At 42.1% G+C, this 16,021-nt stretch overlaps 2 protein-coding genes across 2 annotated transcripts; one reads left to right on the top strand and one right to left on the bottom strand.

The window, feature by feature from the left end:
• Window positions 1-615: 615 nt before the first annotated feature.
• On the top strand, window positions 616-6,919 carry TMEM14A (transmembrane protein 14A). Its single transcript, XM_026034295.1, has 4 exons — window positions 616-729; window positions 2,247-2,348; window positions 5,241-5,328; window positions 6,329-6,919. The coding sequence occupies exons 1-4, from the start codon at window positions 654-656 to the stop codon at window positions 6,366-6,368; spliced, it is 306 nt and encodes a 101-aa protein (XP_025890080.1). The 5' UTR covers window positions 616-653; the 3' UTR covers window positions 6,369-6,919.
• A 1,172-nt stretch (window positions 6,920-8,091) lies between these two features.
• Window positions 8,092-15,392, bottom strand: LOC112943154 (glutathione S-transferase). Its single transcript, XM_026034283.1, has 7 exons — window positions 15,317-15,392; window positions 13,436-13,542; window positions 11,860-11,911; window positions 11,502-11,634; window positions 10,440-10,581; window positions 9,202-9,333; window positions 8,092-8,412 (listed from the first exon to the last, which is right to left on the bottom strand). The coding sequence occupies exons 2-7, from the start codon at window positions 13,520-13,522 to the stop codon at window positions 8,290-8,292; spliced, it is 669 nt and encodes a 222-aa protein (XP_025890068.1). The 5' UTR covers window positions 13,523-13,542; window positions 15,317-15,392; the 3' UTR covers window positions 8,092-8,289.
• Between the last annotated feature and the right edge of the window lie 629 nt (window positions 15,393-16,021).

The following is a 16,021-nucleotide window of genomic DNA, read 5'->3' as shown; positions in this document are numbered from 1 at the left end:
GGGCGGCAGAGGGAGCCTCGCCGGGGCAGCGGGGGCCCTGCCGGGCCCGGGGCCGCTCTGCCGGCTGCGGGTCGGTGCTGCAGCCGTGCAGCCCGCRGGGAGACAGGGCCGGGTGTGCGCGGCCAGCGCCGTGTTTCGGTATCAGAGGGCTGGCAGGGGCCATGAGCGTGTTGTGGTGTCAGAGGGCTGGCAGGTGCCATGAGCGTGTCCTCCTTCCCGCGGCCTCGGAGGGCACAACCTCAGCACCCGGTCAGAAGCCAAAGGTAGAACCAGGAGCCCGGGTGCAGGTGGGACGAGGTGCCCACAGGTTTAGTGGGAGCTCCCCTCGTGTGCCTGCAGGAAGCCCCACGTCCTGGCATGCCCGCTGCTCACATGTGTGTCGCCATCAGGGACAGGCCTGTCCGTGCACGGCGTAAGGAACAGCTCGGGGAAGGGCTAGGGAAAGGGCTTCTCTCTTCATGGAGAGAAGTCATTTTAACCACTAGAACGTTTTGACGCAGTAATTAAACACAAGTGAGGACAGTCTGTTGTTCAGAACACTCCATAAAATGGAATAAATATTTTGGGGGTTGTGTTTGCATTTTTTTTTTTTTTCCTAGAAATGACTTGTTTGTCTCTAGTTGCAGTGTGTTTTCTTCTCCAGGATCGGGACCATGGCTGTTGACTGGATTGGTTTTGCGTACGCTGCCTTGCTGGCTGTTGGAGGTGTTATGGGATACACTCGGAAAGGTAGATGCTGAGGTGCCAGGCTGTGGAAATGAAGCATTTGAATTTCCTCTCCAGCAGGACTTCTAAAAAGGCCAGAGGCATAAGAGATGAAACTTTTGTTGAGGCAAACATGACGTTTCTTAAGTCTGGCTGCGCCAGTACAAAGGAGCTGAGTCATGTGAAATTACTTGGGCAAACTTCAGCAGACACAGTCACTCAGTCACTTTTTTCTTCTGTTAATTGAAGTGATTGCGTTTGGTCTCAGTGCCAAAGGGGACTGTTACCTTATTGTGTGTTTATGCGACATATGTAYAAAGTTCCACCTTAGTGATGCCTCCATGGGCCGGGAATGCCAGGAGAGAGCGCGGATCCCAGCAGAGGTCGCCCTCGTATCGAGCACGGGCAGCTCCAGSTCCAGGCACTGGCAGTCAGTGCCCCCCGCATTCCCACCCTTCACCTGGCCCTGGAACTGGCACCCGCTTCATTATCCGTTGTGATTCCCATGATTCACACTCCCTGTTTCCCTATGTAGGGTGTTCTGCCTTCTTAACATATTTTCTTAAAASACTTCATATTTATTTGTTTGTAACTAATTACACTATCAAGTTAGTCACTCTCCTTAACTGTAAATCTGCCTGTCATTGTGCGAAATTTGGCTTTTAATAGTGATGATGTATGTTTTCTTTTGTGTTCTTGATTAAAAAATAGTCAGCTATACAGGACTGGGAGGTAAATGGCACGTAAGAGTCTGGATTCTTCATTTATAGTAATTAGGGAATCTCTTTTAATCCAGATAACATCTGCTTCAGGTAACACTGTGATTCYATAGGTTTACCTTATGGTAGCAGTATTCAGAAACTTAAGTTTATTGTTAAAGCTGTGGACTTTATGAAACAATTCTGTAATAGCATGGAAAGATGTCAAATTCTAGTTTATAAAAACTTTTTATTTTTTTTATCATAAATGTAATCTAAATTTAAAATCTTTTGAACTTCTTTATTGGTTAATTAAATGTGGCATCAGTGATATCACTTATTTTTCCAGGATTGATGTCGGACTACAAGCCTTATGGCTGCCTGTGTTGTCCCAATTACTTTTTATCCACATTGACACATTATGAGTTTTCTTCCAGGTCTTTAGAGACTCCCAAATGCTTTGAGATACGGTAAAAATCAGCAGTGGTAGTCAAGCATTTTCACAATCTCTGTAATAGTAGTGTATGTGGTAGAGCAAATAGCCTAGTTCAGTTTTTGCTTGGAAGGTGTTTTCCCAGGTGGCAAGTCTTGATACTGATTTCCATTATCTCCATTATCTCCCTTTTCTTGAATGGACTTTGTTGGTAATATAATGCTGGAGAGTGGGCAAGCGTAATAAAAGAAMCATTACCTTCCTGTTCACGTTTGTCAGGTTGGCTGCCTCATGGCAAAATCAGCTCTGTTTTCAAAATACTAAGATAATAACTGTACAGAGATAGCTCTRTCTAAAAGATGCCATACTGATAAATTATTTGTGATTTTTTTTTTTTTCTTCTTTTCCAGGTAGTAAAATCTCTTTAGCTGCTGGTCTCACCTTTGGTTCTGTGACTGCTTAYGGTGCTTACTGTGTAACGCGTGATCCAAGAAACGTGAAGATATCATTGTGTAAGTTTTTGCTACATCAAAAGGAAAAGGCAGTTGCCTGAAATGCATGTCAAAGTCTGTTTCGTGTTAAATTTGAGCATAAYGGTTATGCTTCCGTTCAAATGTTATTTTTCAAATAGAGTAAGACACTTGTGATAACCTCATTTCAGCTTAGCGTGCGAAATTTGAGAGCTTAAATGCAGCCTTGTTGGCATGATAAGGCAGGTCATTCACACAAGCCCAGCAGGTGTGTGCTACCACCTGGCAGTGCCTCTTTTTGTTAGCTGCTTTTATAATACCACGTATATTACGAAATCCAGTGGAGAGATTAGGAAAACTACCAGAAAGGTCTACAGACTAGAATGTAACTTGTCAGGTMAAGGTCTTATGAAATCCAGTCTCGTGTGATGCGAAGTATCCTCACCTCCCAATGAAGCAAATATTTTGCCTTAGCTTTTTTCTTTGCTGTCAGGAAGTATATGATCTGAGCTATTGTATATTGTCATGTTATACCAGCCGCAGTTGTAAAAATCTTCTTCATTCTCAGAAAAATGTTGATTGCTCTGAGTTGTCAGAGTGCATTTGTACCAGCTGAGTGCTTTTACTAAAGGTGCTTATGGCACTGACCTGCCACTGGGTAGCCTAAAATTGTGTAGTCCAGGTCAGCATGTGTGCCTTTGCTGAGGTTCATTATCTCACTGCTGAAGAAAATCCAGCTCTTTTGCAATAAAGACACTGCCGTAAGTATACAGGAATTTGAAGTCTTTCAGAGTGACATGCTTTGAATCACCATACACTGTTGTACTTTTATGGGTTAAATGATTAATTTGCATACACAGTTTCTGGAGGAGAGCTTTTAAAAATAAGTAAAGCATAATTTAAAAATAAGTAAAAGTTGCAAGTTTCCCAGTTCCATGATTTGCAAAGGACTAATATAAAACTGCCATTAATCTGCTTGTGGAGCAGATATGCTAACATGTTGGCAGTGTGTTGTCCATTCTGTACAGATGTAGGTGTATGAGGACTTTCCCTCCAGCCAGAGAAACAATGTTTATTAACTTAACTGAAACTATATCRGTGTATGTGGGATGGTTGGAGTACACTGCACCTGCCTTATGTTTTTAACACTGTCCATTCTTTTATTTCCACATACTAGAACTAGCCTTAATTTTGAATGTTAACAGAATAGTGACCTAGTTGCTTGAAACATAAGCATTTGTTTTAGCTTGGCTACAAATGGGGTGGCCTTTTCAAAGATACAGCTGTGCTCAAAGAAACTTAAAGCAGGTGGTCTGAGCTCAGGAGGGTAAGTGTTGCCYGGTAAGATTTAAGGAGTATTTATACAGAGTGCTCTACCAGTGGGGACAGTGCCAGCCACTCTGCCTGGTTTTGTCCTGGACACAGCTTAATGACTTCAGAAGGGAGAACTGGGCGTTCTGAAACATCTGCAGTTTCATACCTCCAATTTCTCTGGTGGCTCCAATGTCTCCTACTGGCATAACTGCAAGGACTTTCTCTAATGCAGTGTTTCCATTAGAAAACTAGAATGATTTCACTTAGGCTTAGCAGTCCGTAAGTGCAAAATGCAAGTAGAATAAAAATGGCAAAAGGCAATTAAATGTATGGAAGAAAGTGCCTCCACTGAACATGTGAATGAGTAGGATAAATTGCAATTTAAAATTACCATAGTCATCTACAGTATCTATCATATACTCGAGAACATCCTACAGTAATGCAGATAATGTTTTAGTGGACAATCTAATGCATAAATTCTTATTTTTTCCTGCATCTTCACACTTCCCCTGAAGCTARCTGTGCATTTTCTTGAATAATTTTCTGTGATTGGTTAGCTGTAAAAATTCAGACTTCGACATACAGCAATATTGATCTTGCAACCTCATGCATCTGAAACTTGATTTATTGAGTTACTTTGACCCATTGCAGGTGAARCAATGAATATCAAGCACTCCTGAAAACGAGATCAATATCTCATAGTTGAGCATTACAAAAATCACTGAYGTATATTAAAAGCCTGATATCAGTAAAGAGGGAGGAGGGAAAATGTTACAGAGCAGATAAGCTTTTTTTAGCTTTTAATTAACTGCACGTGTATGCTCAGGGTTGTAGGCAAACACATATAGTGGAAATCCACTTTTCAGACATTCCTGAAGGGATCAGGTTATGGGAGCAGAAAACAAGAGCAGTGGATAATGGAGCATAATAGATTTCTGCAGGGTATCTTCAGTGTGTGCACATGCTTAGCTGCCCTTCTCATAGATGGCTTTTAGCTGTCAGTGGTTCTCTTATGGTGCCAGAGTGAGTATAAAACTAATTCTTGACAAGGGTGAGCATGGCATTGCCCACAAAAATGGGCAGTGAGGTTTGAGAAGAGTTAGCAAGGTGCTTTAACCACCCTATATTGAGAAGGTAAGGAGGGGCTAACATTTAAAAATAAAAGGTTAGATAAAAGTTGGATGCTTTAGTTCCTTAAAATATGAAAAGGAGCTGCAGTGATCTAGGTGATAGGATTTATGAGCCATGTTCCCATAGCTCAGTTTACATGTTAGGATTAGGATGAGTGTCCTGCCTCCTGCATAGGAGGAAGCCCCGGCGAATGTAGGTACAGCGGAACATAATTCACAGTCTGACAAAGTTACTTGCTGTCTGTGGAATAGGATTTACCTATTCTGCTGCAGCTGGAAATGTTACTTGCAACTGAAAGAAACCAAAATAGCGTATTTTGGAAAGGCGAGAATGTTTCATAGACCTGTTTCTCTTATTTAATATTTTATTAAATGGCATTTCATAGCAAACGTAGCATTTATTTTGCAGAGCTTTGATAAGTATTCATGTTCCTGAGTAATCCACAGGGAARGGGGGGGGAACATAAATATATTGAATTGTCTTTTACAGTTTCAGCTTTTCTTTTGACCATTATAATGGGAATGAGGTTCAAGAGGTCCAAGAAATTAATGCCAGCCGGACTAGTAGCATGCCTGAGGTAAACATATAGAGGATCTTAATGCAAAGATTTCACTGAATTTTCAGATAGCTGCTACTCCACRTCTAATTCAAGTCAGTATCAGTGGAAGTTGTTATCGTTCAGCAGCTGTATGGTTTAAATGAAGCAAGTTTGGAAAGATGCATCTAATATGGACTGACTTTCTCAGCAAAGAGAGGAGGTGTTAGTAATTCAGTTATTGATGCGTATTGATTAGACCTTTGGAAGAACCTGAGGTAAGGCTCAGTGATTTCAAGCATGTATCTGTGAAGTTAGTTGACTAATTTCCTACAAAATGGCCATCCAGAAACAAAAACACCACCATGACCAACAACATCAAAAAAAAACAAACCTTTTGATTTAGGAGTGCTGCACTCAAAAGTGCTGGAAGCTTAAGGTGCTAATCTTTGGAAATCAGGAAGATTTTGACCTAAGAACTTTGTCAGTATGGTTGCAAATTATGATGTTAGTAACCCGTCTGACTGCTTTATATTTGATGTTTATTTTGGCTGTCTGAAAAATACAATTTTATGCACGTAATATATTGTTACTAAAATGTAGAAGTCCATTTTTCCTCCCGTGAGTTTGTAGCTCAAAGCATTTCTYAATTGTAAGTCAGAATCTCCTCTTTCTGAAGGAATGATGACTTCTATTTGGATGTCCCCAGATTGATTATAACTATTGACTCATTATTTTATTCTCAGTAAATAAAGGGAGGGAAAGAATGTATAAAAGGGGTCTAGATGCAAAAGTTAAGAATTGGGACTTAAATTGGAAAATGTTTTTCCRTTTTAGATCTCTCAAAGCTTAGACAGACTAATGTGTTTCAGTGAACACTGAAGCTGTAGAGTTAGACATGTTTTAAAGGATTGTTTACTACAATCTCTAGAGTCAGATATGATATTTATGAATGTGCTGTTACTTAGAGATGATGTTCACTGTTGCTGTTTGTGCACAACCATAATAATGTTTTTTGTCCTTTTTTTTTTTTCCCCCACAGTCTTTTGATGATTTTGAGGCTTGTTTTTATGCTGCTGTAGGAAGTCAGTAGCTTAAGAACTGGAGTATGACTGTCATGCCCCCCTGGCAAACAGCCAGGCTTCCCACACTTAAAAGATAAGTTTGAACACAAGTCTAATTTTGCATTTATCTTTTCTGTCAAATATCTGTATGTGAAATTCAGTTTTGGCATCTGCAGATATTTTGTCAGCTTTAAAAAAAAAAAAAAGACAAAAACTGGTGTTTTGTTGATGATGTAGTTTGATCTACTTCTCTACAAGCCATCTGTTAACTCAAGGGATCYTATAAGCCAGATTGTTTTCAGAGGTGCAGAGCACCTCGAAATTGAGTTAGCAGTGCACTGTATTTTTTAAAAAGAAAAACATATGTACATATATCATTATGTGGAGTGTTGTGTTGAACATTAATTTTGTAGCTTGTAAGATTAAGTAATTGATTCTATTAATAACATCACATACTTCTCAGTAAAGGCACGTGCCTGTACTCTGTTGCCCTGGAAAACAGACCTTCCTTTCAAACCCAGCTACCTTTTTCCATGGGTCCAAATGTAAAAACTGTAATCAGTGTTCAAATAAAAAGTAAAATGTTTGAAGCTTCTCTTAGCATTTTTTTTTGTAGAGACTGGGCACCTGCTCCATGCTCATTACTGTTCAAACATGCAYCATGCCACAAATTCTCACTGCTGATGAAAACACCTGAGGAGGGTTCATTGTCCTGCACAAATAACTAAACTCTCCGGCTCAACCTTCTCTAAGAGAGGTGCAGCTAGGAGCTGAAACAGGTGCTTCTGCTGAAATTCTCCCCCTACACAAAGGGGACTATTTGCCCATGAACTATTTGTGGTTTCATTGTGTTGTGATTACAGTTTGCATAAGGCTTTGGGGCTGAAAGCTCAGTTGAAGTTACATTGTTGTGTGCAGGATTATGCAGCCAAGTCCAGAAGAGGCTGAATTTAGATGATTGCCCTATTGGAGACTAGGMGCAATAGGTGGTTTATTTTTAAATACAGGACCTGATTTGAGAGGCAATCTCATGAGTACATCTACCCTGGTCTCTGTGTCCGTACTTCAAAATGAGCGCATCAGGGTATGAAGGAAACAGCGGCAACTTAGCTCTACCAAAGAATGCTTTTTTTTTTCCCCTTACTTACTAAATCAAGGAGCATTTTCCTCTCTATATCCRTCTAGCTAAGCAGAGAAAGGAAAAGTGAAGGAGGAGGCTGTTTCAGTGAATGAAAAACAGATCAGGCTCATTAAATAGATATTCTTTGATGTCACAGTGAACRAAACCCCTGCCAAGAGATTAGCCCAAAAAGTTTATTCGGTGATTAAAACACATGGGTTCTTCTGCCCATAACCTTACAAGAATCATGAGTCTTGGGGGGTGGGGGGGGAAGGAAAGAAAAAAAAAGGGGGGGAAGGAGAAAAAAAAAAAAAAAGTAGTTGCTTTTTTTCAGAGCAGTGAAACACAGAATGAAGATGGAGGAAGAGAGAGCCAAGCAACAATTGTGAATTTAGAGGCAGGGAGACTAAGTGTGGGCCAGGAGCGTTGCTAGTTCTGAATTTCAATGACTTTCCCTTTCTCTGGAGCTATGGTCTCTCATGCTGCAGTGGCAGGAGGCTGGAAGAGAGCTTTCCCACGACTCCCCGCGTGGAAATGTTTGTTTTACCCCGCCACACAAACACAGTAAATAAACAAGCACAAGTTTACCAGCATGTTTTATTTCATACATCTGCTTGATTAAATACTATTTTCTGAAATCAATAGCTACAGCTCAGCTACAGTCATCAGCCTTTGAAGCAAAATATACTTTTTGATTAAGAGATTTTCACGTGACCAGCTATATGATGCAAGCCCCAGAGTATATGTGTGCAGTTCACACCTAGGAGACATAGGTCAGCCACTACACTGCACTTGCATGGTCTTCAGCAACCACCCCCATTAGAAATTGAATATTGCCCTCACACGTGCAACAGACTTCTCATCCATTGGTGGTTTCCTCTGGCTGCCAGGCTGCAAGAACTTTTTAATTGTTGGAATGTTGCTTATCCTTCCTTTAAAAGCCTGTAAGAAGAAGCAATAAAACTAATGAGCATAAGGAAATTCTATGCCATTCTTTATAGCTTAAAAGTCAGCTGTCTTGGATTTTCCCTTCTCAGGTTTGCTTTAGCAAATAAAGCAAGTTTGTGGCTACTTATGTGCAGCTCGGCAGTCTGCATCCTCACCATGAGTAACACGTCAGTCTCTTTGGAACATCTAGATGTGCAATACTGGTGCTATAAAATTACCTGGGCTTCTCAGATAGGGATGGGAGAATTTTAATTTTAAAAAGCAGAAGATTCATCTGATGAAGGTGGTAGAAAGAAAACACAGCCTCAATCCAGATAGGCAGAATACATTGAGGCTAAAGAGAGGTATGGACACAAATACCTCAGTGTAAAGCACCACAGAAGCAGGAGAAGAAACTGGCAGCTCTTACACAGGAATTCTTCAGAATGGGATTTTGTTAACAAAGCCAGAAGGAAAGGATCTGCRGAGAGAACAGGCCACAGACTTCCCCTCCTGCTATTGCCCCGTTTGAAGGTCTGCAAGTAGCAGTTAAGGACAGCGCTRGTAAGTGAATTCCTGCCAGCAGGGAACGAGTAGAGCTGGAGGAAGGATGGCCAAGGAAGCCCCCACAGCACTGCATGCAGCACCCGGTGGCAGCGCTCAGGCTGGTACAGTCAACAGGAATAGATGAGAGGGCGGCCACTGCCACCCTACAGCAGTGCAAAGGGCTTGAACATCAACAGGCTGCCAAAACTGCTCAATGACATTGCCACATTCTGTTCCCTGTTGGGATCAGATGATTACCTGCAGCAGAGGGAATGCAGAAAGTATATCAGCCTGACATTCTTCTGCCATTAAAATGGCTTCCAGCAGATGGATGTCAGCCCAGCTTAATTTGTTGCCAACAAGATAGTCATGTCCATGGTCTTTTAAGGCCTACAAAATATAAACAATATAAGAAGCCCTATGTGGCATAATAATTTTGTCCTGTGATTCCATTACAGATCCTTAGTTCCCAAGAGGAGATTCCGTGATGATTCTGATCTTGTGACTCTACTTCTCTCTGGCATTCTCTGTCTCTCATCCCCTCTGTAACTTCCTCCCACCTCCCTCCTAGGACGTAAGCTGCCTGAGAGCCAAGGCCACAGGCCAGGAGCCAGGCTCAGCTCCGGAACTGCCAAGCTGTGCAACCTTGGCACGGACTTCTGAGGAGACTGCTAGGACATGAGAAAGAGCTGTGAGAAAGTCTSTGTGCTACAACCACACCAGATAAGGAAGGTAACATTACAACAGAGAAACAGGATTGTCCAGATAAAAAAATCACTGCTAGCTCAGTTTGAGAAGAAAAAGACCAACATGAAAACTTGTAAAATGTAAGAGAATTGATAGAAAATAGCAATTCACTAGCAGTGGGAATTTGTTGCAGGGAACAGCAGAGAGCRTCTCTTCCCCTCCTGTCCCTGCCTGGACAGCAAAGGCTCTTTATGGGCCTTATAGGGGGCAGGGGAAATCCAGATGCTTTACCCAGTAAATGCCATCTCTCTTGTGCAGGCGAGGCAATAAACACCTCTATATTCTTAAGCTCTGTATGCCCTTCTTGCAGAGTCTTTCTGCACACACGTAAAGATGCCCAAATAAAATGACTCAGAGAAGGTCAGTAACAGGTCTCTAGATATTATTGCAATATATATAAGCAATGGATTTGAGAAAGATCACAGGATTATGTCCAGATTATAAAGCACATTTGTATTTAACATTGAATAACAAAAGTACATATACTCTTTGGCAAGTTCTGGAGGTTGGCACAGGTATTTAATGGTGCCCGTATGCAAAATGCAAGCAGTTATGAGCCACTAAAGCAGATCTTAAGAGTCTGAGCCCATCCCTTGTAACAAGTAGGGTTTGCTCTGTGAGGAACCTTATTGAAGTCAGCAGAGATGCCTTGTACCAGTAACAGCCCAATGTTATTTTGTGGCCCTTCTCACATCACTGAATCCATCACCCAGTTCCACTACTAACACTCCTGGTAAATAAATGATCACCTTTTCATAGACAGGAAAGTATCTGTTTTTAGCACGTTCAATGATTAAGGCAAGATTCTTCTCTTTTACTTCAGCTGTTTGAAAAGGGAGATACATGATCATTCCCATCAAGTCAGTCGTTCCCTCCACRTACATATCAATCCTGAAACAAATAATAAATGTTAAATAAATATATTTGAACAATCCATACTGGCTATTTAAATGACACAGTGTGTTAAACTTATCAAGCAACTAAATGTTCACTAGCCAATGCAGAATTAAAAAAAAAAAAAAAAGTTTTCTCATTCTTTCTGTTTGATGGAAGGGAAAGAAAAACCAGCTCTAGTGTTTTCCAAACATCAGTCTTTGTAGACAGGTTCACATGCCTGGCAACAAGCCAGATATTTAATACATCAATTAAAGAGAGTCTCATTCAATTGCAGCTCAGATACTTCTCTACTGCTATCAGACTGATTTATGCTGGGGATGGAAGTAGTATACGCCACTTGCTTGCCTAATTACGAAAGGTTTCTGGCAGCAAATGGCTGCAAACTGCCAGTTCAGATGTGCTGCTCCACTATATTAGTTCACACTAATATTATCTCGTCTGAATTGCCTACCAGTTATCAGACATGTTCTGGTGAAGTTGTTTATGGGAAGTTGTTTATTTTTTCCCTTTAGCACAAATTGCAGTCAATTATCTTGGAGACTTGGCTGACTTTTTCTGATTTTTATTTTGCTTATTACAAGGAGTGAATGAGAAYTTTTGCTTTTGTATGGGCTCTTTAGTTATGATTGGGGAAAGCCAGGCTCACATATGTGTACCCACACGGTAAAGTAACATTGRTTTATCTTTCAGTAGCAACAAGCCACTGAGGCTTTCTTCCTCATCTTTCATTAACTAGGAAAAGAATCTTCACATATTACATAAAAAATTTTAAGAGAAAAACTAAAGAGGTGGCAGAGCACGGGCAGATGTAACACAGAGGTGACAGAGCACAGGCAGCTGTAACACACACCTTTACATGCAATGTTAAAAAGTCAAACAAGTGTTAGCAAGGGTGCTATGTACTACTTCTGTACCAGGCTCTCTCCTTCAGGTCCTTCCCATAGAGGTTGTGCTTGGCTGCTATGTAGCTGAGGATGGCTCTGGTCTGCACCATCTTCATCCCGTCCATCTCCACCATGGGCACTTGTTGAAACAGCAGGGAGCCATCTTCAAAGGAAAAGGAAGCAAACTAATCAAACCACTGAATCTGAGGAAAATAAAAAGGGCTAATAATATAGCAAGACATTTCTAATTTTGAGTGACTAAAGCTGCTGCAGTGGAAGCATACAAAAGCAGCAGGTCTCTCAAATCTTCTCTTTAAAGGCCACATAAGGCACTACTTTTGTTATATTGACTCAGATTCACTTTTAGGGAGACAATTTACAAACTCACCATTGCGTAATTTTTCTAGGTCTTCCTTTGTTTCTATAAAATCTTCCTCAAACTGAAAAGCAAAGATAGAAAACAACATTCTGTCAGGCTGGCCACAATGGGGAAGGGAGGCTGGAAGTTAGAGACATGATAGATACTACCACCACTTCTCATGACTATTTGGTGATCCCTACTCCTGTTCTCCACCTCCACTCCATCAAATAATGCAGGACCTGATCAGTGCATATAAATACCCTAAGGGAGTGAGTCAGGAGAATGGGGCTGGCCTCTTTTCAGTGATCACCACTGACAGGGCTAGAGGAAAGGGCCACAAAACTGAAGCACCAAAAGTTCCACAGGAACTTAGGGAAAAATATCTTGACWGTGAGGGTGACAGAGCCCTGGAACAGGCTGCCCAGAGAGGTTGTGGAGTCTCCTTCTCTGGAGATCTTCCAAACCCGCCTGGATGCCGCCCTGTGCTCCGTGCTCTGGGTGTCTCTGCTGGACCAGGGTGATTGGACTAGATGAGCTCCAGAGGCCCCTTCCAACCTTAAGGATTCTATGATTCTGTGACTACATCGTCATCTGGCCCCACCATAACATGCAACACTTCACACCTCAGGAGGAAAAAAATCCCTTATTATAAAATCCTATACCTGCATAAACAATTACCAGGTATCAGTCATCTACTTCAGTGCTGTGCAACTGTGACACAATATACATAAATATGTACATAATATACATAGATATATATGTACATATACACACATAAACACTCAATATACTCATATTCAATATACTCATTTTAAGAGAATAAAATAGTCTCAATATTTCATGTGGCATCAGCTGCTTTTATCTCCCTATTTGCCYCACTGATATTTTACTTATTTTTCAATAAAAGGACATTTCAATGAGGGCACAATCTTGGTTSCCACAGAACTCGTGCTCTGCAGCTTCTCCCTCAGCAGCATTCACATGTGAGCATCATGAAAAAGGCCTTTCATTTCCTAAGGAGAAAAAGCAGCTCCTCAGAAATGAAAGCATCACATTCAAACAAAAAGCAAATGGGGAAATTAAGTTTCCTCAGAGTGGCTCTTCAATTAATATGAGCCGCTCTGGTGGTTTGAGGGCATCTCTGTTGATTTGCCCCAGTCAGATCCTGACTACAAGGATGAAAAGGATGATTTTTGTGTAGAAAGGATGATTTTTGTGTAGAAAGGATGATTTTTGTGTAGAAAAAATATTTTCAAGTTTTCCATGGGGTAGACACAGGTCCTTGCATAATGACCATWCACAGTGAGCTGAAGAGAGCACAGTTTGGGACTGCAGCAACAGTCTAAGCCGAATATGCAGAAACTATGTTTTGAAAACAAAGATCCTCTTTGTAAAGAAAAATCTGTTGCTGGAACAATATCCTCACTACAATTTGCAACAGAACATCACTGAATCCAAGGCATTCTGCTTCTGAATCATAACATGACATGTGCTCATCTCTCTAAGCACGTGTGCACAGCAGCTCTTAAGCACAATGGACTTGGAAACCTTTCCTAAAGAGAACACTCAGGTTACCAMGATCATTTTACAGAAAGGTACAAACCTCAACCCCAGCTGCTGCCAACAGCCATCGGATTGACTCCATCTTCCCCCTTCCCTTGGTATAGTGCAGCTTAGGTTTCCCCGCCATGATTTCAGCGTTCTTGTTTCCTGATAAATTCAAGAAGATGACTTTAAAGGGTTTTTAAAGGCTTTTTATTGTTGTTGGTAGTGGTTTTGTTTAAAATCAGGACTTAAAATTTCACATTCCAACATATTATACTGTTGGGTGAATGTGAAAGGAGAGGGGCAACCCAGACCTGCATACCTGAGCTTGACTCCTGTAGATTGAATGAAAAATAGTACAAGCTACAATAAATAACTCAACTCAGCTTTAAGATGTCACGAGAACACCAAATATCAATAAAAAAAAATCAATATCATCTTCACCTCTCATTATGAAGTTTCAGAGCTTTCTACTGCTGTGGTTTTAAGAATAAGAGCTTACGACAACAATATATACTAAACGTTAATTTTACTAGGCCTGCTGACTTGCATATTTAGCTAGTTCTATTTGGTCCATGAGCCACGTAACTGTATATGCATTGTACAGGATTTCAAACCATTTCAAGACCCCTTCCAATTTCAGGAACAGTATCTAAAATGTAGCAGGGATTTACAGCCTACTGACTCTGCAGACCTAACTTTAAGCATTAAAACAAATGAGATTTTGACCTGACCTGGAGAGATAAGGCCCATTCAGCACCCCCAGCACCTCAGCCATGGTGAGAGCTGAAACTCGGCCTGCCAGGTAACAGCACAGTGATGAAATGCTTCGTTTTTCAAAGTGTCACTGACACCAAGGAAAGGCAAAACGCAGTGTCACTGACACCAAAAGCAGCTACCCGCAGTAAGGCAAACCTGGAGCTGCCAGGGGCTTGCACAGACAGGAAGTTAAGTGACAAACCAAGCTGTGCTCTTGTCACCAACAGGCCCCACAACTAAATCRATTGAATGAGAAAGGCCAAACTTGTCAAATGATTAACAGAGCATTCGTTTGCCTACTCACAGGGAGCTTTGCTAATTCCTGCCCTAGACTTGTCAGTATTAATCGAGTCTCAGAGCAGAAACTGTTAATAATTGCAAAGGTGCCRATGAAGAGGCACCCAAAAACAGTCCAACACCTTTGTAGCAAGGAAAGTGGACTGCAACCCCTGCCATTCTCCACTCAACAGGCCCTGTCAGCAATGGTCGTTGCCCTCTGAGGGGCTGGGCCCACCAAACTCTCTGTTCCAGTCCAAAATACAGATAAATGTTCAAAACCTTTGTCCAGCTCCATCTGGCCTTGGAAACATGAAGCAAAATTGTACCACAAGCAAAATACTCCATCCCTTTSTGCTCTGGATGGTGGACTCCTCTGACTGACTTACAGATTTAGGCTGACCCTTTGCTGCTATCACACAGTGGCAAAGTACTTCAGTGTCTCTGCAACAGCTCTGCAATCAATGAGCCTTTGTAACGGAATGAGTTATGTACGAGCAGCAAAGTCACTGGTAAATCAGCTTTCAACAGCAGTCATAGACGTGAAAGAAAAACCCCACAAACTTTCTACACTGTCCAGCCTTCCTTATATTTCAGTCAGGCTGTAGCAAATCAGCTATCATTGTGATCACTATACTATTTATATATAATACACATATATATGCATTTTTGTCCCAAACATGTCAGCTTTCCAGTGAGAAAAAAAAAATGGTGAATTTAACAGTGTGCTCATAATCTGCTGCAAGGTCTTAAGTTTTCTTCCTGCTTGTATGTGAAAAACAATTCTAAGACTTCGTTCCTCAAATGCAGCTCAAACAGGACTGCTCAGTGGCACTGGGCACTGGGCCTTGTAGTGCATCAAGCCCGACTGCAGCTTGAAATGACTGAACTTTTAATTTCTCACCGTGTGTTTTCTGCTGGGATTCAGGCCAAAATGCGTTGGATTCAAAAGTATTCCCTTATGCAGCTAGGAGGAGTGCCTGAGCAAGACAAAAGTGAAACCAAGCCTTGAGATTTTAAAATGTGAATAAAAACAACAACGCAGCTTTAAAATCTCCAGACAGAGAGCCAGAGCTGAAACTCCCTTTATTTAAACAAAGACAATCCAGCCTGGAGAGTGTCCATGGCAAGAAAACAAGCGGCAGGTGACCCTGCACCAACACGGCCAGCAGCACCAACACCTAGGTGTAAACCTGAAGCAAAAGATCAGCCTCTCGGGCAGGAGGCCCCAGCCTTTCGCTCCCGCGGCGGGATGCCCTGCGTGCCTCGGCGCACAGACATTCCCTCAGGAACACAGACATTCCCTCAGGAACACAGACATTCCCCCAGGAGCCCTCCGCGAGGGCGGCAGCAGCATCAAGTTACCAGCAGGACAGAATCCAAGGGGGCGGCAGCTGCGCTGGCCCTCGGCACACGCGGACCTTATTCCAGTGACATGAGGCCACTTTCCAGTTTTGTGGGTGGCACTCACGTCGGTGCACGGGATAGCCCTGCAGGGCACCCGGCTTAAGCCGCGGGCCCGAGCGCAGCCCGGGGCTCCCGCACGCGGCCGCCCTGCCCGCAGCGCCCCGGCCGGGGGCTCGCACCGCTGCGCGGGGACAGCGGCGCC

The sequence above is a fragment of the Nothoprocta perdicaria genome, unplaced genomic scaffold, assembly GCF_003342845.1.
Source record: "Nothoprocta perdicaria isolate Ctin4 unplaced genomic scaffold, notPer1 scaffold_141, whole genome shotgun sequence".
Classification (NCBI taxonomy): Eukaryota; Metazoa; Chordata; class Aves; order Tinamiformes; family Tinamidae; genus Nothoprocta; species Nothoprocta perdicaria.
This window is presented reverse-complemented; position numbering and strand designations above follow the sequence as displayed.